This window comes from Atractosteus spatula, chromosome 3, assembly GCF_055471065.1.
Source record: "Atractosteus spatula isolate fAtrSpa1 chromosome 3, fAtrSpa1.hap1, whole genome shotgun sequence".
Lineage (NCBI taxonomy): Eukaryota > Metazoa > Chordata > Actinopteri > Semionotiformes > Lepisosteidae > Atractosteus > Atractosteus spatula.
Genome location: NC_142708.1, coordinates 32165778 through 32191946, shown reverse-complemented (window position 1 = coordinate 32191946; position 26169 = coordinate 32165778). Strand labels below are relative to the sequence as shown.

The 26169-nt window shown below is 37.4% G+C and overlaps 1 protein-coding gene across 3 annotated transcripts in view; it reads left to right on the top strand.

Moving 5' to 3' along the window:
- lhfpl2a (LHFPL tetraspan subfamily member 2a) overlaps nucleotides 1-25682 on the top strand; it is a 92927-nt gene extending 67245 nt beyond the window's left edge. For all 3 annotated transcript variants that reach the window (XM_088910675.1, XM_088910674.1, XM_088910673.1), the window contains 2 exons: nucleotides 5617-6395; nucleotides 20134-25682. In XM_088910675.1, the coding sequence (XP_088766801.1) occupies nucleotides 5990-6395; nucleotides 20134-20390 (663 nt within the window). In that variant the 5' untranslated portion in view covers nucleotides 5617-5989 and the 3' untranslated portion in view covers nucleotides 20391-25682. The remainder of the gene's footprint in view (nucleotides 1-5616; nucleotides 6396-20133) is intronic.
- The last annotated feature ends 487 nt before the right edge of the window (nucleotides 25683-26169 follow it).

Below are 26169 nucleotides of genomic sequence, written 5' to 3'. Positions count from 1 at the left end.
GATTTAAGAACATCCACAGAAGCTGCATTTTTTTTTAACTACACAGTGTGGCTTCACAGGACATTAAGTATCTGTGCCAGCATTTTCTTTGTTCTTGCAGGGCTATGCTTGTGTTTAAGATCCTGGTGTTTGACACAAACGTACACATTGTAGTTTAAGAAACAGATGTTTTTTTTAATAAAATGTATAAATCTCTTACACTGTCAGAAGACAGCTGTAGCCTCAATCAGTTATGACTATATATCTGCTTTACACAAGCTACACAAAATGCAAGATTAACTTCTAATTCGTTTCTACAGTATAACAGTAACATTTGCTCATGTGCAATGGTGAAATGGTTGCACAGTGACAGAGCTGTGGTCAAGCTGTTCATTGACCCCTGCAAGATTTTACTTAGCAAGGGAACAGTGAAGTACTGATGATTCATCAAAAGAAACAAAGAAACAGACTTTTCAGGTCACCCAGGGGTTGCCTCTGAGCTCATGAAGTTGACTAATCCCCTAGTGGCACATAGCCGCGCATGGTGGGGATGGATTTGAACCTTCTCAGACTGGAAAGTCCACAGTACGCAGACCCCCACAGGCTTCATGGCGTTAGACAATGCCAAGTTTATATTTGGGATTTTCATTAAGAAAAAGAATGGAACCTTGTGATTTCATTCCCAGTTGGAGAATTCCAGAACCGTTACACTGTTGAGTAATTGCGATCCAAGTGAATTCCCAGCCGCATGAAGGGATTTTTCTTTGCTTTTTGCTCCGGTTAATCATAATTTCTGCTTAGGTGCCGAAAGAAAATCAAAGAGGGATCATTTCTTCTCTCTGTAAAAATCGGATGTTAATTCGTTAGACAGATGTTTACACATGGTGCAAAACAGAGTTTTTACACCATGTTATTTCATGCTAATTCCATTGCGGTGTTCTTAGCATGCATTCAGTTCAAAAAGGTAGTGATACAATTTATTATACATCACTGTTAATTTACTCACAAAAATAAACTCTAGACTCCTAAATCGTAGTGATTATATGTTCTTATGTTTCATGTCTAAACATTTCCCCTTTCCTGTTTTTTCTTTGTTTGCTTACAGCACCAGTTTCTATAACAGTATCTCTTTTTCACAGAGACAGACGTATGGAGACAGACCATATTGCATATCTTTGTGTTGTTGTCACTAATATGTGTTTAGAAACTGAAGTAAAAAATACAGCTTGATTTGCCTTGCTCTAATTGACTCACTGGCCTTAGGAAAGTACTGTATTTCAGCAAGAAACATGACCTGAAATTAAATCTAATAGATGCCTCTGTTAGCATAATACTGTTCCAGAATCCACCCATTCAGTACTCAGTACTGCTGCCTTCTTCTTTGATAAGCTAGCAGCCTGGTGAACTCCTTTTGTAAACAAGGCGCAAGGCATTGGGGGACTACATTTGTGCTGACATTATGGGTTAAAAAACAGCATTCGGGGTTAAAAAACATGCCAGATATAGTCACGGTTTTATTTTTTTACATGAGATTACACCCAGATTTGTCCAGTCATTCACTATACTTAAGAATATTCTGAAGGGTTTGTGGATTTGACATCTCCTTGGATCATGTAAGGATTCACTTTTCTACTATGTCAAAAGTATCTGTAGCAAGTATCCATTAGATGTGCAGGAGTTGGAAAAGGTAGCAGATTTTGCTTTTATTGGGTTTAACTGTGTTTTTGGTTCATTTCCATTCATAAAACAGGAAGAGCAAGCCAAAGTCAGTGCTGACTTCACACATTGGATGAGGTTTGATTGTAGGTCTTATCCTTTGTTGTGATTCTTTTTGGCAGTTTTGTATTTATTAAGAAAAAAGTAGGTAATGCAACATTCTCTGGTTGAAGCAAAACACCATATTAGCCTGTTCAATGTTTTTTTTCCAGTCCAACACATTGAAGGTATTTTTCATTAGAACCAAAAAATACTATTGATCTGTGAGAGATATCACTTTCGAACACTTTTAGGTGTTTCATCTAACACTTTTGACAAGAACATGTTCCATCACAGGTACATCCATTAGCAGCTGAAAAATTCAAGCATATTATGTCCACTTCAAAGAAGACTTATTTTTTTTAGTTTTTTTGGAGTAGTTGAGTAGTAGAGAAGGAGTAGCAGGACTTTTGATTGCTGATTACTGGATTTCAGTGTTAGAATGGTTTGTGCATTTTTAAAAACAACACATCAACACATTACTGCAAGGAGCTCTGAAGTGGCCCACTAGGTAAAGGTGTTCATCCACAAAGCAGATTTAGCCATAGAATTCATATAGTAAGAAGTATTAAAGACATAATATTGCAACCAATATGATTTTATTGATTTTATTATGTACTTATTTTATTTTTAATGTATATCAGTAGCTAGAGCTTGGGCTGCCAGAGGGAGTCACCAAGCAGTACTGGAGGTGGGTGGTCTTGAGTCAGTCAAGGAGTCCTTGGTTTTCCACATAACAGGCCACTCCTGTGATATTCCAGGTAACTCTTGCTCTGCTCTGGGGAGTGTAGGATGGGTCACAAATGGTAGATGGGGACATTTCAGAGGAAGGGGTGCATGGTCTTCATTTCCTCTCATGCTTTACCTATAAAGCAAAGATTATGGCAATTTCAGACAAACGTTTTATAAAGATCAACAGCAATTCCAAATTTAAAAAAGACAAGAGTATTCCATTCATTCCACTCAGAAAGATCTACAATAACAGCCAAATGTGGGGTTTTAAGGGATACACTCTAAGCATATCCTCTACGAACATTAGTCAGAATCTGAAACAGTACCTATGCTATTAAGGATGCCACTTTGACAATCTAAGTATAAGGAGTTTTTAAAATAATGTTTCATCCAAATTGCTGACTCAGATTATTTGAAAAATGGGTTTGATTGCTTGAAACTTGAGGTCACCACACAGGTGTACACCCAAGGTTGGAGAAAGACCATTTGAAATCAGCCAGGGCTTTAAGAATTGATTATTTTCAAAAAGCTTACAAATGAGATAAAGGTTCACTGGAGGTTTGTTTATTTAGATTTTCTTGGTATTCAAGCTTTTTTCCTATGGTAGAAGCTGTTGCAGTGTCCCTGATAAGTCTTATCCTGCGAAAAACCTAATATTTCAGACTTGCCTAGAACCCAGAGTCTCAAGTTTTAAAACTTATTTATTTTGCTTTTGTTTTTATTTAATTTTTTTAATTATTTTTTGCCCCATGGTTGACAAGTGCAACTGAAGTGTTGACTTTGTGTGTTATAGAGTTGTCACGGTAACCAAATTGGGAACTGTTACTGTCTGCATTACTTTTATATATGTCTTATGTGATTAATTTATTGTCCATTATATTTTCTGAATCAGTGACTTCCTGTTCTGAAAAGCGTGTTCTCTTCCTTTTAAACATCCCTTTCAAGGCTTTTAGATTTGTTTGCAGGAAGTACATCAAGTTTCAAAAGGCTAAATCTGGCTGAATCCTACCAGGGCTGACTGTAACTCCATTTGTGTCTGCTTGTTTACAGTGTTATTTTAGTTAAGGTTACATTTCTGTAAGCATACGACCTAGCATTAAATTTGGTACCACTTCATGGTTGAGTTTAAGACTATTTCAAATATGTGGATACACATTACAGGTGGAAACAAATAGGGCATTTTAATTATTTTTAATTATTAACGGGTGTTTTCTGGGAGTAGTTTTAAATGATACTAATTAAGGTTAATGCTTAAAAAGAAAAAAAAACAGCTGCAACCTGTTTGATTTTTAATCAGCATTGTGGGCAGAGATAAGAGATAAGACTGATTCACCCTATGAGAGAGAAGAGGAAATATGGTTTCAGGTGTTAGGTATTGGTTTTAATCACTTGTAAAATCTGTTTGTACTTTAAATAGTGGATTTCACTTGACTGTATGATTGGAATGACATGACAGTTGGAAAACAAGACAATAATTGCCAGTCATTTTTTTTAACTTCTACTAACCTGAACCTAAATAAGCAAATAATTGTTTTGAGCTACTGTGTGCTATAACTTCATTTAACAGTTGTCATATGATCTTGTACATCTATAATTTTATTTTCAATTTTTGTCGTATTCTCATTCCATGAAATTGTTTCACAGGGAGAATATTTATTTATTTTTTATTTACAAAATAGTCTTATTTAGCTGGCTATCATGCTTATGTTATCAGTCTGTGAGCAGTTACAACAGGATTTGGGATGTAATATAATGAATGTTGGTGGTTTTCTGAAAACTCTTAAAAACAATGATCTGAAGTGTGTTAAAAAGTACATTTTTATCAGAAGTGTTGTTACAAAAAAGGCATAACAAATTTTTATAGCCTAAGTTGTATTTAATTTTAAAAATTGTACTCACTAATTACATATGAATCAGTGGCAAGCATTTCTCTGTTTTGTGTCTTTGTTTTGGTCTTTTGTGAGTGTTTAAATCAGACACTTTTAACTTACACTGAACACTTCATTCCCTGTCTGGTTCGTAAACGTGCTGTAAGTTATTTGTGCATGTAAAGAAATACCATTTCTAGGTGGATTGTGTTCTGTCAAACATTAGACTTGACAGAAACATGTTCACATCAAAAGCAATGATAAGGAGTTAACCTCAAAGCCAAGGCAGTAGAGATCAGAAGATTAACTTAAAAGAGGTCTGCCCTTAAATTCTTATTCCCAATATTCTTTTAAATGAATCATCCCACCATATCAGATGGATTTATGCAGTCTTTTGGTAATAGACCTGAGTTAAAAAGACAGAATTATCAGCTCAATAAATCAGGGTGATACTTTCTTATATTACAAGACCTCAAAGCGCAATCTCAGATGATATTTTTTTGCCTTCATGAGGGGTTTGGTAGAAGAGATATTTACATATAAGAGATATGTTTCATTTCTTTCTAAAATACTGTACAACAATTTTATGGACATTCTCTGCAGGTTTTTTTTACATTTCTGACACTTTATTTCTCGACAGTCCAGTTAATCATACGGTAATATTTGCCACTACATATAAATACATCAAGCTAATAGATTTGAAAGTGTTACATTTGAATGAAATATCAGCTTAAAGCTGAGCTTATTTAATTCTGATATAAGCACAATAAATTGCCTCATCACATTTTGTTTTTTTATCTTTTCATTTCACTTGCAGCCTTAATTTTACAAGAGGCTGATTTCATTTGGTAGGCATTGAATCCATTGAAAAGCAATCTGTTGCATTTCAGTTTTCTCAGACAAGACTGGAATTTATACACTGAGGTGCCCTGTTCATGTGAAACGAAAGCAGTGCTTCTTTGCATCAGCAGTAACAAGAAGCAGTCTGAACTTGATTTTCATACTTGTGTATATATAAATATATAGTGGTACAGGGCGGTGGGTGTTCATCAACTGTGGAAGATAAATGGCAGTTGGAGAGAAAAATAGTTGGGCAGCTTCCAGCTGATGCTGTGAAATAACTCTGTCGGAAGTTTGTGTGCTGATTCAGAGCTCTTAAACAATCTGTAATAATTAACTGTGCGGTGGTGGGTGGCTGTGCATGCCTTCCTTTCTCTCGGCTTGTATATATCTCCGTGCTCACATGTATACATAAAGGCATTTTTTTTCTTCCTTTTTGTAGGTGTGTTCTGCAGTGATGTCAGCAAAACTCTGGGGACGTCCTTCTCTAAAATGTAGTGTGGTGTGCCCCGTGTGAACGTGAACGCAGAACTGCACACTACACTGGTCACAGCAGCCAGAAGAGAGAAGCAAAGCGAAACAGGGCAGAGTGACGGAGAAGACTGGGGGAGATAAGTTGTTAATTAATGACCAGGGCTCTGTGAGATTTCTCCTCTGAGGCTGCCCGCTGGTTAATGTGTTCTTGCTTCCTTCGTGCTAGTCTGTAAAAAAAAAGGAATACAAAAACTAGTGCTGAATTAAACTTACAAGGGTTAAAAGCCTGAACCCACTACAGCTTTGGACTTGTGCAGTTAGATCCTGCCTGGATAAGCACCATGTGTCATGTGATTGTAACTTGTCGCTCCATGCTGTGGACTCTGCTGAGCATTGTGGTGGCCTTTGCAGAGCTCATTGCCTTCATGAGCGCGGACTGGCTTGTTGGACACCCCAGAAACTTGGAGACTAAGCCCCACAGTACTGCAGAGCCCTACCGGCCTACCCTGGGCATCTACGGGCGCTGCGTCAAAGTGGTGAACTTCAAGAGGGAGATGCTGTGTGGCCCATACGCTGATCACTTCGGAGAGATTGCCAGCGGGTTCTGGCAAGCCACTGCGATTTTTTTGGCAGCGGGGATCCTGCTGCTTTGTGCTGTGGCTTTCATTTCTGTTTTTACCATGTGCTTTCAGAGCATCATGAAGAAAAGCATTTTCAATGTCTGTGGATTACTACAGGGAATTGCCGGTGAGTGTGCCTCTAACGTTCAACAACAGTGTAATGGCTGTTCAGTTATTTATGACTAAAAATGCTGTGATTGCACTTTTGTTCCTCAGCATGAATATGTTTTTATTGTCTAATGCAGAATTAGCTGCTGACTGCTTAGCTTTCTCACTGTAGTTCTCTATTCTGCTCAATACAGCTGATTGCACAGAGTCCCAGGAATGTAGAAGGAAGAAAAGGCTGCCAGCACTGTTTAAACAAGTAACATTATTGTTGATCCCATCCGTGTTTAAACATTTACCAGCCCAATTAACAAGCTCTGGGTATACTGTGTTTGAAAATCTATTAATGTATTCGGAGTTTTAGAAAAAAAAACAAATGGAGACAACCAGAGGTGACTGCTGGGTTAATTGCAGAGCACAGTCCCCTGTTGCAAGGTCACTGCCTATTGAATCCGTTACCATTGGTGATGCCCTGCCAAATATTTGTATCCTCTACACTTCTGAAAAGCGGCTTGTGCTTTCTTATTGAGAGGCAAAAACATTGCTCTTTGATCCGAAGCAGCATTTGCCTTTGTTTAAGAATAAAATATCTCTCAAGTGCTGTGAGAGGTGAAAAGACATTCTGAATGGTACACAGCCTGTAGGCTTCACAGCAAGCTGAGGCTTTTAGTTCGCAGCTAAGCCCTTTTGCTTTGGAAGTGAACCTGCTGACTAAACCTTAGTCGTCTTATTAGTCAGCCACAGTGACCTGGAAGATCGCAGCTGATGTTTGTTTCATCTGAGCTTGTTTGTAATGGAAAGAGTAATAGGTCAGGAAAATATTCACCAAAAGCGGGAGGTGAGTTCTGGGTCACTGCCAGAGGTCACCTCTTTAGTGCGTTTTGCAAAAGCTTGAAAAGTATTATATTCCTGCTTATTGTTGCAGCGAAACTACTAAAACACACAAATTTGTTAAGAGTTAATTCTCGGCTCTTCAAAGCACTTGGGTAACCATGCTTACTATGCCATTCAAGGGAAATTGCTGGACACTTATGGTTTCTAGAAAGGGTGCAGGAAGCAATACAACTCGGAAATAGCGTTGCTCTGCCACTTTTGTGACATTAATTTAATTACTTTTTGTATGGTTCTCATGTCACTCCAGATGTTGAGAAATTGCATTTCACTATATCCCTGAGGCCTGGTATGGTGATGCTGCATGTTTTATTTTTCTTTATTGTGAAAGTGAGGTTTTCTTGTGCTCCTAAGATATTTAACAAGCCTATGCTACAATTCTAGAGGGTATTTATAAAACTTATGTTAAGAAGGAAGAGTTTAGATAACCCCAATACAAGCCCTCATATAGACCATCTGATTGTGTCACAGAATCTTAGTTTTACCTTTTCGTCATTGTGAGGTATGTTATACATTTAATTTCCCCTCAAGAGAAACAAAAAAGAACAGATGTAGCTAATGATAAAACCAGATTAACAGTTAATGTTATTAAATGGAGGCACTGATAACTGGCTGAGAATTTGACCTCTCTGAACTATGACTTTATAAACCACCCCAGAGAACCTACAGCTGATGAGTAATTATTTAAAGGCAGGAAGATTGCACTGAAAGTTAGTCATTTGAAAGCTAGGATGTTGATGAAATTCATTTCATAGTCACAGAAGGCAAACTGTGGTTACTGCATATGGGTTGCTGTCTCACAGTGTATTCCTAAACTGGAAAAGGAATTATTTGTGACCTTGCTTTGAATGAATCTGAGCCTTTAAAAGTATTCAATGTCAAACGTCAGTATTCAAAAGTGTTTTGTGTACTGATAGAGACAAGAAAAATGTCAAGACAAGAAAGAGAATGAAAGAAACATTTTTCAAAAATTTTTTTAAGAATCAAAACAATCAATTTGCACAGCTTAGCCTGATTGATGTGTGTTTACTACATTCTTGCATTTCTAAAATGTTAATGTATTCACTTATTTTGAAGAGTAGACTGCAGGGACCAAGACACTAGACCACAGTATCAGGTCAGAAGAACAGTGGCTTTTCCTGTTTTAGGAATATCATTCAGCTTTTTTTCACCTAATATAAAGAAGTTTAATTAAAACACTTTTATTCCTATGAGGTGCAACAGTATTACATTTTTCTGTCCCATTTGTGTCTGGATTTAATAGTGAGGAAAACATCTAAGCATAATGGCTTGATATAATATGAGAAAGCTGATTTATTACAGTTCAGATGTCAATCCTGGTGCAGTTTTGGTGTTTTGAAACTTGATGTATTTCCTGAAATAAATTCCTGAAGCCTTGAAAGGGATATTTTAATGGAAGAGATACCAAAGGGAAGTACTTATCATGTACTTATCCACAGACTGCATTATACCAAATATGTTAGAGTACAGGATGAGATTAGGTATGTTAACTTAATAACAGTTAGATAGTGTCTTATAATTCTTAATGCTGTATTGAATTTCTTATCTCCTGGTCAGTTTCTGGGTTCCTTGCTGTAAAATTTTAGTTTCCTCTTGTCATGAAATCAAGTTCTTTGACCAGTTAGGATGTTGTAGTAAATAGATGACAAAATTCCATAATTACCTTGATGTTGATAAATGTATGGATTAATTTACAAAATATTCCATTATTACAAAATATTCTTGTTACTATACCAGGAGCATGAAAGGTAAATAGCACCTTAAATAGCACAAAATAACCTACATGCTCAAAGGATAAAAATAAAAGTAAATAAAACAAAACTGTTTTTTTTCATATAAGTTAAAAAGCAAGTTGGTATACTTTAACTTCATGGAAATACCCAACTGCTTGATGCCACTATAAGGTGCCTTTTGTTAAATGATCATATAGCATTGTGTTATTACGCAGTGTGGAAGGTAACCTTGTGCAGGCAGGTTGAGGAGTGCTCTGATCAGTGTCTATTTTGTATTTCCTTATCACTACATGTGTCAAGTGCAATATTTCAGAACTCAACGTCCTTGTTGCTCCTAGTCTTTAACCCATTCTGCGGTGCCAGTGTTTCACACAGAAGATTATATCTAATAAGTTTTGTTGAAGGAATCCCTTCCATTTTCTAACCATCTGTATGTAAATAAAATAGTGTAGTTTAACTTATTTCCTCAGTCAAGATCCATACCCCCACCTACTAAATAGACACAATAGTTAAGACCAAGGACTTGAGCTAAGTGGCAGCTGTTCTATTCTGCTCTTTCTGACTGAGACACACAGGCATACACAGGCATCTGTCTTGCAATTTGAAATAAGTTGCTTTTGGCCTTGGGGGTAGTATTTCTTAAGATTAATATATTCTTTTGTCCCCCCCTTGGCCATAACAGAATGAGCTGCAGACTTCAGGATCTTGAAATTCCTGAATATCTCCGTGATGAATGCGGTCCCCATTCTCAGCAGTTGTAAACATTCAAAACCCAACAGTGTCAGGGTTAGAAAATCCTTTTGGCAGGCTGGCCCCAGCCCAACAAAAAGGTTGAACATGCCAGTAAAATTCAATACCACTGGTAATATCTGGGCAGCCAGTGGGATTTATTTTTAGCACTTTTTGAGGAATTCTTATCTTGAGTTATGAAAGCCTCTTGGCAGTGGTCAGTAGTGATAGAGAAGTTACTTTTTCAAGGTGAAAATACCATTGCAGTATCAGACTTGCAAGTATTTTACCTTGCATAGGGTTACCTCGTTCCTCAGAAAGAAATAAGCTGACTGTCTGTGGTAGGCCAAAATTTTTTTCTGATCATTGACAGTAGTTTTCATGTGAAAAGAAATGTGATCTTGTAATGTGCTCATGTCAAGTAAATGATTTGCTTTTATAATACCAACTCTTCTAATTGACACAAAGATCAACATTTGGTTGTCTTCACTCTGATTTAAGGTTATATAGGTCAGCGCAGGGCAGTCCAGGTCCTGGAGGGCCAGTGTGTCTGATAGTTTTCTACACCTCAAAGCACCAGCGTCTGAAGAGCTGGGAGAAGCTGTTAAATGGATCCCATTATGACATTAATGAGCTGATGTTTAGGCCATTAAGAGCAGTGATGGAATGAAAGCCTGCAGAAATACTGACCCCCAAGGGGCAGGCTTTCCCACCTGTTGTCTAGCGAGTGGTGGGGGCTGCACCTCTCCCAGAGTTTGTTGGAATGACAGGTTTCTCCTTATACCTAGCCCTTCGTGGTTCCCTATCCTTCCCTCCAAGATTGTAAAGTTTGTTGTTTTTTTTAAATAACAGAAAATTTTCTCATTTAAGGCATTTTGAATTCAGTACTATATTAGCTAAAGATGAAAAACTCCTTCACTCTCCTTATATACAATATATATATATATCATGTAGATGCTTTTTGCATTGAAGTCCAGAAGCACATTTTTGAGTTATTTATATTTCAGCCACAGTTGGATGCTACTGTACATCCTATGCACTGAAATGCCCTTTCCAGGCTTCCATCATTCTAATTATAATCTGTAACGTACTGTTTCCCACAATTTGTGTTATTTAGTGATCAGTTTGAGTTTGCTTCCATCTCAGTAAAATAATACAACCTTTGTTTAAATTGATTTATATTGCAGCCTTTACCATTTGGGACAGCATAGAGTTATCTATTAGTCTTATTGTGGAAATCTGTCACAATCCAAAAATTGTATTTTATGTCTCTATATAGGATGGATAATTATATAAAATATAATTATATAAAATGTATATAAAATGGATAATTTTATAAAGGCCAAAATAGCTGTGAATTATCAGAGAAATGGGAAGGAGGTTATTATTGTTAGTCTTTCATTCCTAGCCTTATTCATTCTGTTTCCTGAATTTTCATTTTACTCCTGACCAAGTTTCTCAGTATCGTATGGTATCCGAAAAGTGTTTGAGATTTTTCTGTGTATGTGGTATCTGTAGCACATCGAAGTCTGAAATCTGAAGGGAAGAGATGTGTATTCCCTGAGAAATAACTCTTTTTGTGTTTTTTTCAGAACACTCACTCACTTTTTATGGATAACTATTTTAAAGTGTTTCAAAATCTGTCATTAAAAGTGGTATAAATATGACTGCAACTCCAGGATAACTTTAGAAAACATTTCGCTGCCGTTTTTAACCAACCCTAGAATGTGGATAAGCTTTCTCACTTTTTATGCCATTATTTTACACGTAATTATTTTGGGCAGATAAGGTTTCTCTGTTCACTTTCACAGAATTCTGAACCAAACGTTTAAAGCAGAACAACCAGCATAAATCCTAGTTTGAAAGGAATGTTATACACATATAGATTATTAGAAATTAATCACTGTATTATTAACAGAGAAGACTGACTGGCCATAATACAAGTATTCAGATATGTAGGCCAATGTGCTTCACGACCATGGACACAAATGTGAACCTAAATGGAAATAAAGTGAAAGAGCACTTAGGATTGAAAATAAGAGACACTTATAATACAGAGAGTTTTTGTGGTCTAGAAAAAGCTAGACCATAAAGTCAGTGTTGAAGTCAGTTTTGGGGAATCCTTCAAGAAACGGCTAGATAGGATCATTATATCATTAGATCCAGGAGTTGCTAACTAGAAAGATGAATGACCTTCCTCTTTATAAACCTTTCTTATGTTCTAACTTCCCAAAAACTGTAAATGGCTGTCACATCAATAATAACAATAGTGCTTGTGCTTGTGGTTCTCTTGCTCCAACAATAGACAGGTATGACTTTCAAAATGATCCACGGGCCTGTAACATCCACCTATCCATTTCCTGAAGCGTTTTATCCAATACACAGGTTTGCAGGGTAGCTGAAGCTTAACCTGGCAAGCAGCAGGTGCAAGGCTGGATACAATCTGGAACAGCACACATAGACACAGACATCACTTATCCTACCAGTATGTCTTTGGAAGGTGGGAGGAAACCCCCCAAAACAGGAGGAGAACATAGAAACACCAAGCAGATAGCACCCCAGATCTAGAACTGAACTCAGGACCTGAGCGCTATGAGGCCGCAATACTAAGCACTGCACCATCATGCCACCTCAGGCATACAGCATTCTTATCTTTTATAGGATTATTATTATTATACCTGCCACAACTGCACATTCATTGCATTCCTTCTGGGGTGTGGTGACGTTTCTTGTTGGTTGATGATCATGTACTTCTGTCTGATCCCAGAGTCCATCCTCAATGACCACAGTTGCTGACTTTATTGAGTCAGTAATGCGTATAACACTGAAATGTATGGGAAGATTAGCTGGTAAATGTTCTTGCTTTGTCTGGTTAACATTTCACAGGGCTTTCCCTGATGAGGTGTTAACAAAATTGATCCCAATAATTTTATTTACCCATATAATAAATAGAGTGATGATTATATTGTGTGTCTTATTTTTTAAATCAGAACAACCAGCATATTACTTTACTGATTGCTGAGTGTGACCAATTATTCTTAGTAATAACAATAATAATACAGATCGCATTTGATGAACTGAGTCTTACTTTGTCACACTGAGAGAGCCTGATTTTTATTTGTACATAAAATCCATAATATCACAGCTACTTTGATTTACTTCAATTGCACTGGACAATCCTTAATCTTGCAATTTAAAACAGTTAGAATCAGATTGTCAGGGCACTTCTCTGCGTACGTTCGGGGAAGAAACACTTCGCAGTTCTCATATTGTCCAGAACAACTGAAGTTGTTTTGATGGTTAGGTGCTTACCTTCTAAATAGGAATTTAATACGTCTCTGCATTGTAGAAGGGAGGAAACAGATTTTGGCATTTGTTTGGAGACTTTCTGACAAAGAGACTGGGCTATAACCTATCTTTAGTTTTCGTAACCTTCACATTTTTTCAGGAGGCTCAATGTCTGTGGGAAAACCGTGAGTTATTTTGCAATAACCTACTGTAGTTATTGCCTCCTTGCCGAGTGAGAGTGCTTCTGTTGCAGAGGAGTTCTAGCAGGACTTTACTTGCCTGTGTTTATGAGTCAACAAGAGCAGCAACCCTTTTACAGTCAAGTTGAGAAATTACTGCTACAGTGCTGTTCCCATACGGACACGCATGAGATGATGATTCAGTCACTGACAGCTGCATTTTTACCCTTAGCACTGTTGCTCTATTTTAGCACTATAAGAATGCTAAATGATTTCTGTGGAATAAAAGATAAGATGAAAAGAAATGAAAAGGTGTGGCTTTACTACAGAGTTAAATAAAATCCACCCTACCTACATTCGTTCAGTGCCAGTCGTTGACGCTGCATTTGTGCTCATAATGTTTAGCACAGCTCAAAAGATGTACAAAACAGGGATTTCTAAATAGTACACTGGCATCCAGTTGAATTAAACAGTGTTGTGAAATGAAACATGAATTTTGCTGTGTAAAAGGTATTCAAGTGCAGCCATTCCTTTTTTCAGTTTGTTTAGTGAATAGTATATAAGGAAAATTTTCCTACGACTTCATGGGGATATTTTTAGATATATATTTTCTGTATTTGTGGTGAGGATAGTGAAATAAGAATATACTTGTAGAAAAGGTGCATGAAAAAGGCAATGAAAACTATTGGGGTTACATGGGTGTCATGACCTTAACTGTAGGAATTAATGACAGCGATGACTAAATTATTTCTGTACTTCTACTAAGTTAATTTAAATTGTGGACAATGGAGACTGTGGTCATACAATATTAATAAAGACACATAGATTAATAATGAATCACAGTTTAACAGACCAGCTGGGATGCCTGAGTAAGAATATAGCATAAGAAAAATATAGAATATAGTACAGAATCTAGTGTTTGTCCTGTGAGTGCAGTATATGATGTTTATTCCCTATCTCCTTCAGGTTGGGTTGAAAGTACAGTATTAAGCAGTTTTGTTTCCGTGGAAAGAAAATCAAAACCACATCACCATCGTCTATCTGATACCAGGAGTTGTCTAGCTGTCAGACTAAATAACATGTGGAAAACATTTATGACCTAGTTTTATTTCCTCATTTAACGCATATTTGAACTAAACATAGAACAGAGTTGCTTCATTCCTATATCATCTTCCTCAATCTTTCAGTTTTAGGATTTGAATAAAGGTGTTTTAAAGGCTAATGCAATATCAGACAAAGTGAGCTGGACTGAGCTGAGTGGATCTCAGCAGGGTAGATTTTAATGTTTTTTTACACTTTAAGTCTTCATCATTAGAAAAATAAAGCTGAGCTTCCCTCATTTATTGTTGTATCCTTGCACCCCCTGGTTGCTGGGATAGGGTCTGGTGTCCCCATGACCCTGAGTTGAATGAAGCGGTTTATATGCCAGCAGCCATATCACCCTGCAACTTGGCAAGCTAAGCAGGTGTAAGCCTGGTCAGTACCTGGAAGGGAGACCACCTGGGAAAAACTAAGGTTGCTGCTGGAAGTGGTGTTAGTGGGGCCAGCAGGGGGCGCTCACCATGTGGTCTGTGTGGGTCCTAATGCCCCAGCATAGTGACGGGGACAGTATATTGTAAAATGGTGCCGTTCTTCGCCTGAGACTTAAAACCAAGGTCTTGACTCTTTATGGTCATTAGAAATCCCGGGGTGTTTCTCAAAAAGAGTAGGGGTGTAACCCCGGCATCCTGGTCAAATTTCCCTTGGCTTTTACCAATCATGGCCTCCTAATAATCCTCATCTATGAATTGGCTTCATAACTCTGCTCTCCTCCCCATTGATAGCTGGTGTGTGGTGAGCGTTCTGGCGCACTATGGCTGCCGTCGCATCATCCAGGTGGATGCTGCACATTGGTGGTGGTGGAGGGGAGTCCCCATTACCTGTAAAGCAGAGTGTGGAGTGTCCAGAGTGTAAGAAATTATTATTATTATATTTTATGGGACACATGACATTTTTGACATACCTAGTAGAACTTCATATACTCTGTTCATTTTAAATTTAATTTTCAGTTTCATATCCTGTTCTTCATAATCATAAATGTATATATTTAGATTGTTAATATTACCTTTCAAAAAATAATCCAGTGAAAAATTTATTGAAAAATGTGGTGGGGGAAGAAACCATTTCTAAGTAGAAATAAAACTGAAAGAAAAAATTGCACAGTGGTTAGCATTGCTGTATTTCAGCAATTGCTGGGGCCCTGGGTTCAGTTCTGGACCTGGGGTGCTGTCTGCATGAGTTTGCATATATTCTCTCCATGTTTTCCTGTAGATGGTCTGGTTTCCTCCCACAGTCCTAAAACCTACTGGTAGGTTCATTGCGTTTCTGAGAAAAGTTGCCCTTGAGGTACCTCCCCCCCGTATTGGATGACATGGTTTGAAAATGGATGAATAGAACTAGCAATCACACAGGCTACATTGGCCAGATGGCTTCCTTTCATTTGTACCCTTTCTTATGTCTTAAAGTAGAGTACCAGAAATAATATGGGACATATGATCTTTTTGTTTTCGTGTTTTATTTTTCACTGGCTGGACTGAAAAGGCTTTGTTTCGGACTTGTGGTGGGGTCCCGTGGGATCCAGATGTCATGTGCTCAGTGTCAGTGCTGTAATGAGATTGGTCTTGTGTCTCTAAACTGTGCTAACGAGGCTTATTGTGTGGATCTGTGTGGAAAATAAGAGGAGAGAGAGAAACAATGTAACTACCACAGGGACAGAGTAAAGGCTAGAGTTTTGAGACCTTTTCCAGCTGCTTTTGGAGCCTTTGAGAAGTCCAGTGTTGTAGGGAGAATGCGTTGCCATCATGTGACGAGAGGAAATCGCTATTCCAGACTGGAAACTTGAACATATGTTGATGTAGTCAATCAGTCTAAACACCAGCGTTTCAAAGCTCTCCTGTAATTATCATCTTTTGAACTCTTGTTGCATGCTGTATATTCTTGAGTGTTTCCGATCTCTTCAAATTCTCTTTTTATCTTTAAAAGTGTTAGTAGTAACAAAGGTTCCATTGATAAATCCTTGCATGTAAAAGTGGCGACTTCAATCTGAGTATTGGCTAATGATAGTAGTGATAAGCAACTCAGCTTTGAATGAAAAGGCTTTTCCATTAATCTTAAATCAAATTATGTTTAATTTCTAACAAAGGCTGTCTGCAACATATAATATGAATATGTTTTTCCCCATTTATGTCTTCTTAACCTTAACATATAGCTATTGAGAGTTGAGTCCATTATACTCCTCTTGCTGATTTTAGGTATACATTTAACTGTGGTGCGAATATTGGGGGGATTAAGTAATGTTCATGTCTGTTGGAAAACCTTAAAATAAAGCCTGGTTGAGGCTTTTTTTTATTTTTGAAGTGTTTTTTTTTATTTTCAGCTTGTACATGCTGAAGATTTGTAATATTTTAATATATTTAATATGAAATATTCTGACAGCGGAAAACATAATTTAGGCAACAGAACACTAGAAGGTTTCTAGCTTGGAAAACGTCTTTTGCAATAAAATAAAAAGAAATAATTAAATCAAAAGTTTTTTCAGTGTCATTGCCAAAAGTTGATTTTAATTTTTGGGCTAAGGATATTTAAATTCTGGCTGATCGTATTTACAAAACAGCAACATAGATATTTTTATGTGGTGTCAAACATTTTATGTCAGTAAATTCACTTTCTCTTTGTTGTCTAGATGCTCAAGAGTTAAAGCAACTGTTTTAAAGAAATTGTGTCAGTGAACTAATGGAAACAACCCTATCCTCCTTAAGAGATTGTTGGTGAACACCGGAAAGCAGTAGCAGTCAATGGCTGAGAGAGGCAGCTTTATAAACCTGGCTCTGTTCCTGTTGTTTTCAAGCGGTGACCTCTTGAGGAAAGGCAGGCTGGAAGTATCTGTTTAACAAATCAAGGCTGTTTCATTTGTCTCATATTTACCCCCAGTTTAAGGTAGTGGTTTTCTGGAACATTCTGTTGTATATTAAATATTTATACTGAATTGCAAATAATGACACGATACTTTAAAAAAATGCTTCAAGAATTTAATATCGGCCAGTGGATTAGTTGGTCAATTATGATGACAGTATTTTTTCATGTAGAGTATTATAAAGTACATTGAGATTATTTTCAATGTGCTATATAGAGTATTTTTTTATTCATTGTGGATGAAGAAACGTATTGTTTTTGTATAATTCAATAGGACTTTACTGTTTTCATACCTTCTTACTTGGAAAACATGAGTAGCCAATTTAGGGAGAAATTCTCTCATTTAATTTCAGTTTTTCATGAGGGCAGAGGTGTTTCACAGGAAAATTTTGAGTGTGTACTATAGTGTTGAAGCTTTGAGGACTGCTCTGACCACCACTGTGGACCAGCAGGGGTCAATATTGTCTTTTTCCGCATTGTGGGGACTGTCATTCAAAGCCGTTCAAATAATTTTGGTTTTGGAAGGCCAGTAGCAGAAGCTTTGTGCATCACTACTGTGCTTACACAGCTCTCGGCACTCTGAGGGTTTTTCTCAGTGGTCATTTCAAAGTGTGGTAGCATTACTTCCTCCACCAAGTACAGATCAGTGAATTGGCTGTTGTTTACAGCTAATTCATGTCAATAACCAAACTGGGAGCTAGAGAGGTTGAGCAAAAAAATCAGGAGCTTATTCCAAAGCAGGCTATTTCACTATTTCAAATGACTTAGTCTCTTATTAATCTTATTTTATTAATAGTCATTTAGTTTATGCCTTAAAACTAGCACCTTAAACATCCATCACCATCAAAGCCCATTTATCCCATTCAGGGTCACAGTGTCCCGGAGCCTATTCTGGGAAGCACAGGGCACAAGGCACCAGTCAATCAGAGGCAAACACAGACACACGAACATGCACACACTCACACAATGGCCAATTGTACAAAAGCTAATTAACCTACCAATATGTCTTTGGACTATGGGAAGGAACCAGAGCACTAGGAGGAAACCCATTCAAATACAAGGCAAACACACAAACTCCACGTGGAAAGCACCCCAGATCTAGAATTGAACCCTGGGCCCCAGCACTGCGAGGTAGCATTGCTAATCACTGCACCACTGTGCTGCCCTAATCTAAATTTATTTGAAATAAAATGAATATGCAGCAAAATAATAACTATTGTATTTTTCAATAGCTATAAAATTGTATTAACATGAAGCAGATTGCTATCTCAAGATGAGTTCTTGAAAGACAACTGAGGCAAATAAGGGTCAAGGTTATTGCACACTACTTGGTTTATCTGTCTGGAAAAAATAATTTCCTTTAATAAAAATATTTCCTGTTAAAATAAAGGTGGTTCCCATTTCCTGTTGCTTTAGGCCTTGATTTTCAGATGCCCTTACTACACCTCATTTCAACAAAACACAATACATTAAAGACAATAGGTGCAATAAGTGTTTCATACCCGGAACATATTTACATAAACAACTGTGCAAAAGAGGTAGACTTGCTGTCTTTATGCAAAAACAATTTCATGGTAATCTGCTACTGAAATTTTAGTCATTTAGTTTTAAATAGTTAATCGGGATAGATCTGTATTTTGTAGGAAAGGTAGTCTTTTAACTAAATGTGTGGAGAGGAATAAACTCAAATGTCTGCTGTTCATCATTAATATATCAATTACGTCTGATTAATAAATGTGATGGATTATCTAGATGTATTGGAGACTAAGACTGCTTAGTGACAAGGTTTATTTACATCCAAAATAAGTAGTCTTTTTTAATAGTACTAGACACTAGTGAAGGCTTTAAGTAAATTGTTGATGTTTTAATGACCTAATCATCTAAGATGTTCAAGACATGTACACACTGTACATAGAAAGTATCACATGAAATGAAATGCGGGTGAATGTAAAGGGAACAAACAGTAAAAGAACACCTGAGGTGAGTGTTAGCAACAGAAAAGATATTTTGTTTTTGCCCAAAGTGTGAGTATTCAGGTCTATTCCATCTAGCACCCATTGTTTGCCAGGATAGACTCTGGCTTCCAACATAATCCTGCACTGGATAAAACAGGTGGACAATGGAGGGTCGGGGAAAAGTAAATTAAAGGATTAAAAGCATTTTGGACAAGAAAATAAGGTTATAGTGTTGAAATGGTGCTAAAGTGTTAAAAGTGTTAAAATCTATTAATAGCATTTTTATTGTGTTTTATGTACGGTATATGAAATTTTAAAATATGAACACATAATTCTCAGTCAATAATAGTTTAGTTTAGCATGCCTTTCTTGTATAAGTTAGAACCTTTTGGTATAGAATATTAAATTACCCTTGTAGATGACAGACTAAGCGATTATCATCCCTAGTCCCGGAGAGCCACATTTTGTGGTATGAATTTAGTAGTAGTTAATTGTTTGTTTGAGTCAATTATAGACTTAATTGGTTTGATTTTCAGCATGTTAGTCATAGAGGATTGTAAATTATCCATTAAATTTTCATGGCTGCAACTATCCACAGTTACAGCAGATGCAGCACAATCCAAATATTGAGAATAAGAGACATGAAAAGCACAAGGAAATCTAAAATCAAGTTATTGCTTTAGCCATAATTTCAGCCCGACCATCTTCACAGGCAGTGACTGCTGTTGGTAAGCATTGTTCAAACACTTTTGACTTTGCAGTTTTTCATTTTATCCATCTTTACATTGAAACTGTTTCACTTCAAATACATTTACCACCACAATGGTACCTCTTTGTCTGCTATGATTGACATGGTCATTTCAGGACTTGGCACTCATTTAGAGTTTTATTGAGTCTATCCAGATTTGTATTTTTTGGCCTCTTCTATCTGCTTGTCCCATCTACAGTACAGTGTGTAGATTAGATTTAAAGTAAAGTCACTGAACTGCTTTGCCTTCTCTCTCTCTCTGCAGGTCTCTTCCTGATTCTAGGCCTGATGCTATACCCAGCTGGCTGGGGGTCCGACAAGGTGCTGAACTACTGCGGGACAGAGGCCTCCCCCTACAAGGTGGGACAATGCTCCCTGGGCTGGGGCTTTTACACAGCCATAGGGGGCACCGTGCTGACCTTCATCTGCGCAGTGTTCTCCGCTCAGGCCGAAATCGCCACCTCCAGTGACAAAGTGCAGGAGGAGATTGAGGAAGGCAAGAACCTCATCTGCTTGCTGTAAAACCCCTGGAGGAAACTGGCCTTCTTCCTACCGCTGTTGAGAAAGCAGGCCTTGGTGGCCTCCTTTCTCTATAAAAGGGATCAAGACATTGTTTACCACTAGGACTAACATCCTAACTTTTTGTTTGTCTTTTTCTTTGTTGTCCTTTCTTTTGCATCCTGTGTCATGCTTCTGCATTATTTTTTTAACACCATCCAAAACGGTGGTGTTCAGTTTATGGTGCCAATGTAAGCTATCATGACATGGAATGAATTGTAAATAATTGTATATAATGTACAGATCTTATTACTTTAAAGACTTTGGGTTTATTTTAAGTTTGATTGTTTTTGGTCCCTACAAACCAGCTTATCTGCGCAAATTGAACAAAAACGGTGAATGCCTTTCTTTCCAGAACATTTGCCTCGTTGAAATCGTGGTATAAGGAAACCACTACTAAAACTATAAGCCTCATTATATCCAAAGTGCCCATCATTCAGCTACACTGTGTTTAATGTTCCCTGCAATGTTACAGAAGGAAAATAAGAAAAAGATGTTTCTTTATTCTGTGATGGGAATATGCCTTTGATGCCTTACAGTGGTTCCAGTTTATAAGTTGTGAAAGAATCTGTAAGTTACTAAATATTTGCGTTTTCCAGTGTGCAAGAAACTGCCTTTTGACCCCAAAGCCATGAATGCTAGATCTGAGCTGTGGTATAAATGGACAATTTCCTTTCATGCCTTTCCTTGGCCTGCAGTTTGGTCAAGCTTGTAGTTTTATGAATATAAAAAGGCTTTCCTCACATTCCAAATCATGTGAAAATGTGCTGTTTTGGGGAGAACTATACTGTATGTCTAAGGCCTAAAGGACAATAGGGGACAGTAGTGCCAGTTACTACTTTACAGTGCCTCTGTCCTCATATTGTTAAAGGATTGAATATCTTTTCCACATGTCATTGCTGCCAAATTATAAAGAAACAAAGAAAATCTTTTGTGCCTATTTTAAACCCCCCCCCCAGTTGTTGGACACCTTCTCACCGGCTGCAGAACTTGTTTCAGTGGAGTTTCCGTGAAGAGATGGTGCCAGGCTCAAGCTCCCCTTACACAGAACTGATTTTCCATCGTTAACCACAGGCAGCGACCAGAGTTTCTAGTGCCGTCAGTTTCGAGAAGATCACTTGCCAAGAACAATCATGTTTTTCCAGAGAAAACACCTCTTTGCTGTAGCATTGTCTTACGTCCATCAGGCCAAGCTCCTGTGTTATCAATGAGTGGTTTATCAGTCTGTATGAAACACTTTTTTCCTGCTTTGCATAAGCTAAAATGATGGAATACGGGGGTGGGAGTATCATGGGCTGTGCTCTGTGTCTAGGCTGACTTTTGTCAGGGGAAAGGGAGATCAGTGAAATATATTATGGCAATGTCTGCTTTTAATGTTTTGGTGAAAAAAAAAAACAGCTCTCAGCATTTTTTTCATGTCAATGTGGGAAAACAATTATATAAAACTTGCTCTCTGTGCACCATGTCCTGGGGGCAATATTATAGAGGCATGCAAGCCAGCAAGTTTCCATTCTATAGCAACAGCAGACTTGTGAATCTGTCTTATTTTTCAGGTTGCTCACAATTTCAGCCAGATCAGACTGTCCGTCTTACTTTATACGAGTGAGCAAACTTCACATAGCTCACCTCTCCTTTCAAAAGCAATCAGTCACATCCAGAATGTGAGCCAGAGCACTGCCAAATTGCTTCTATGGCTTGCTGTACCAGGACTTAGTAGATCTGGCCCATATTGTCTGTACTTGTTCCAGAAAACCAAGCAATTAGTTCCAGACAAATGAAACTGTTCTGTTTAGTTTACAGTTTTTTGGGTGTTTTTTTTTTCTCTCACTTAATGTATTTGGATAAAGTAAGTTGTTTGCACTTTAGTTTACTGGACAAGAATAGCCCAGTTTTTTACATATTGTCAACACTCTTTGACATAAACTGTTGAGCCATTGTAGGGACCTGCTTTGCACAGCAGTTTGATCCATTCCAGGTTTTGCAAGCTGTAGGCCCTTGTACATATTGTACTGATTAAGAAGCAAAAACCAACGTATGTTTAAAATATTTTAACTCCACAGCTATGCAATTTTAATATAAAGTAAGAGGAAGACAATATTCAGGATCCAATACTGGCTGGAGTGTAGAAGCACCATGTAAACCTGGAAAGGCTCAAACAGCTATGCACTGTGAGTGCTACATCCAACTTTGCATTGCATGGGAAAGCTTCTGTGAAATGAATTTGTGATGTTTTTAAATATTATTTATTACAGGCAAAAAGTCCAAGCTTTTAGAGATTAGTTTTTGTGACTTTTGGTAAATAAGTTCCGCATTTCTTACCAAACTACCATTTTGGCCCTCCCATCTGACGTATTACTGACTGTTTTAGAATGGATGAGCTAGGAGATGTTCTGCATACTATACTGAACAGTATTCAAACCATGGCAAATGTTCTAGGCAAGATATTAAACACTTCAACGTGCCTCACAACTTCAAGCACGATGTCTATGAGACAGGCACAGCTTTATCACTTAAAACACCTGGTGTCCTTCTTTCTGGGTTCTCTCTCCTATTTGCTGAGGGGTGACTGTGATTAAACTAGAATAAAAGAATGGAGGGATCCTAAAGGAGTAGAGAAGTGACTTACTTTGACGTTGAGGTCAATTGCTTCTGACTCCTGCCTTAGAGAGGCCCAAACAGACAGGGGAAGAAACAGGCACAGGGAGTGAAAAATAGGACAGGGAAAAGACCAGCCAAATTACCACATCAACGAAGTGCCTCAGTCCATCAGTGCAGTCTGCCTCTTTCTTGTAAAAGTATTTCTATTTCTTGTTTTTCTGTTCCGAGTGGCTCGTAATGAAAATCATTGATCTGACCTGTGGTGGCAAACTGTTTCAGACTCTTCATTCGGAATTGTGCCAAAACAACAACAACAACAACAACAACAACAAACTGTGAATGTGGAGTACAACATCTATTACCAAAACTGCCCCCTGCAGGGGCAATGCTGACTTACTGTCTGGGAGAACTTGAAATCAAGTACTTTAAATACTTTTAGAAACAATATTCGGTATTCATTAAAAAGAAGAAATGGTTAGTAGTTCATTTTGGCTCATTCACCAGTTGTGCCACAACACAAAGGTCCTTCTTTTAGCTTGCTCAAATGTTAGGGTCATTTGTGTCTCAAAGCAATAAAAAATCTAGCTTAATTGTAGGATGTTATAATTCTGAGTTCTGTTAGTCTTTAGCCCACAAAAATTAAATGGCAAGTAATGCCAATGTATGGGTGGGTGAAGTATTCTGCTTTTTAGTTTGTTTGGAAATAGCCGCAGTAACCAGTAGCTTTGATCTTCAACGGAAGATCTAGAATTAAAAATATTTCGACTCTGTATGAAACCTACCAAATGAAATATATGCATTTCTTTACAGATATGTGTATTAAGCAGATCACTTTTAGAAAAGATATTCAAATGACTCATGAAGGTTTGTATCATAATGTTAAAGACAGTTCTTATTATTCTGAATGCACGTGCTTCCTTTCAATGTCTTGCTGTGATGAGGCCCTAGCGAACCTGTGTTGTAATGCAAAACTTTTTCAGAAGCGCATTAGTTCAGATCAGGCTTTCCAATGTGTTCATTGTCTGTGGTTGAATGTTTTTTTTCGATTTTGTGTAATGCAAGGTGCCATAATCTTTGTTGTAATGTAACAGTTTTAATAATATGTGTATGATCAGAGATATGTGAGATATGTGCAATATCCTATCTTAGTGCTTTCAGTTAAAGTGTGAGGAAGAACGTCCTCGTGGAAGTTGTTTTGTTTTGATACTAAGGGTTAAAATGGAAGATGTCTGGGCAAGAGGCGTGTTACAAATTGGAACCTTATTGGGTTTCAGGAAAAAACAATGTGCTAGGCCACACCAGCAAAGGTTCAGGAAATGACATAATTTCAACTCATTATGGGTTTGAGGTCCCTGCCTTTCTTGTATTACAAATCATAGTAGTCCTTTTAAACCAAGCATTCTACTGGGTAGGTTTTTCTCTGCCTGTTCTTGATACAGTATATAGATATAGAGACATTCATTAGTAGGTCAGTCTGTTTTTTTGTTATATTAACAAAAGTTAACAAAAGGAATGTATTGAAGATTTCAAGGGCAGAAGAGAGGTTTCATTTGAAAATTTCTCACAATTAAGCAATTAAACAAACCCATACTTGCTGCATCCTGGGTTAAAAGAAGTTTGGCTTGACCTTTTGCAACAAAAGCAGTTTTCACTGAGCCAAGAGCCACTTGACACTAGCAAAAAAAGAAGACCAAAACAAGAGCAGACAGGCTTTTTTTTTTGAAGGGTTAAGGTAATGGTGATAAATAAGCATTCCAGCAATGCCAGCTGCCTTCCAACTCTAGTTAGAAAACTGTTCCTTGTATTACTGTGTGTAGCTGAGCTCCAGACATTGTCAGTCAACCCATTCGGTGCCCTACAATACCGTGTTCACTCCAGGATAGTTTAATGCTCCTTGCAGTGGATCTTAAAGGTGATTTACAAAGATTAACTTGATATTTTAACTAGCAGAGGACACCCAAACTAACAGGTCTTTTTTCCACCCAACCCCCTCCATAGAATAAACTGCTAATTCAGAAGACTGGGAACAGTTGTAAGTTATTGACCATTTAAGCAAATAATTTGTTTAGTTATGGAAACTCGAAGTTTAATACATATTCAAATGTATGTATTAACTTGACTTAGAAATTGCTCATTTATCAAATTACATGTTTAAGTGATCTCAGATTATTCTATGTCTTTAGAAATTGATTATTTGATACCTTTAATTGGACGATTGGTGGCCATGGATGTGCAGTCTTTTACATTCCCTGGTTAACCAATTTTGCTTTCAGCAAAAATCTACATCTCTTTGCTGCTCTCTTAATATATTATCCCTTCCTTTTCCATTATGTCCTTTATCTCCAGGAAGATGGTCAGAGCTAAAAACAAAGACTTACTCAAGCAGGCTTCTGTTATATGTTCTGTTTCTGTACAATGCTGACATCACTCAAATATTGATTTACTAATCAGTTGATCTGAAATCTTTTTTTTTCTAGGAAGGTTTTTTTTGGTTATTGGAAATAACCATTCTTTGTGTTCTTTGAGTTGATTCAGTTGTCAGCTTTTTTTTTGTCAAGGGAATTCGGCAGCAATGTACAGATGCATGCAACATTTCCATAATGCTAAAAATGACTTCCGCTCATTTGAAAGAAATAAATATGGTCTTGTTTTAAAAAATGTGGTCTTCACATCATTTTGTTTCCAATTCAAATGAAGTAACATGTTGAGAATTATGGTTAGTGTACTGCTAGGATGGGTTAAAGGCTCATGCTTTTATTTAGGCTAGAACTGACAATTGGTGAGGATAAAGATTTCCTACATCTGAAATCAACATTTTTCTGGCCCTTTAGAGTAAAAAGGTCTTTAACTTTAAGCAGGCCCCTCTGGTCTGTTTGGGAAGGATAAGGTGCTTGAGTAATGTTTCATCAGCTGGCGAATTTGACTAATTTGTACTGTGTGTGGTGAATAACTTCAGCTCAATCGTTTCTATTAGTCATAACTACAGCACATTCGTTAAATGTCTCTAACTGGGTGAGTCCACTGTTTTTTATTCTACAACCACATTCTGACCACAGTAATAGGACCATATTACTCAAATTAAATGTATCCATCCTTTTTATTTTTCAGTATCTGTCCATTAAGCTTTTTATATTCTCATCTGTTT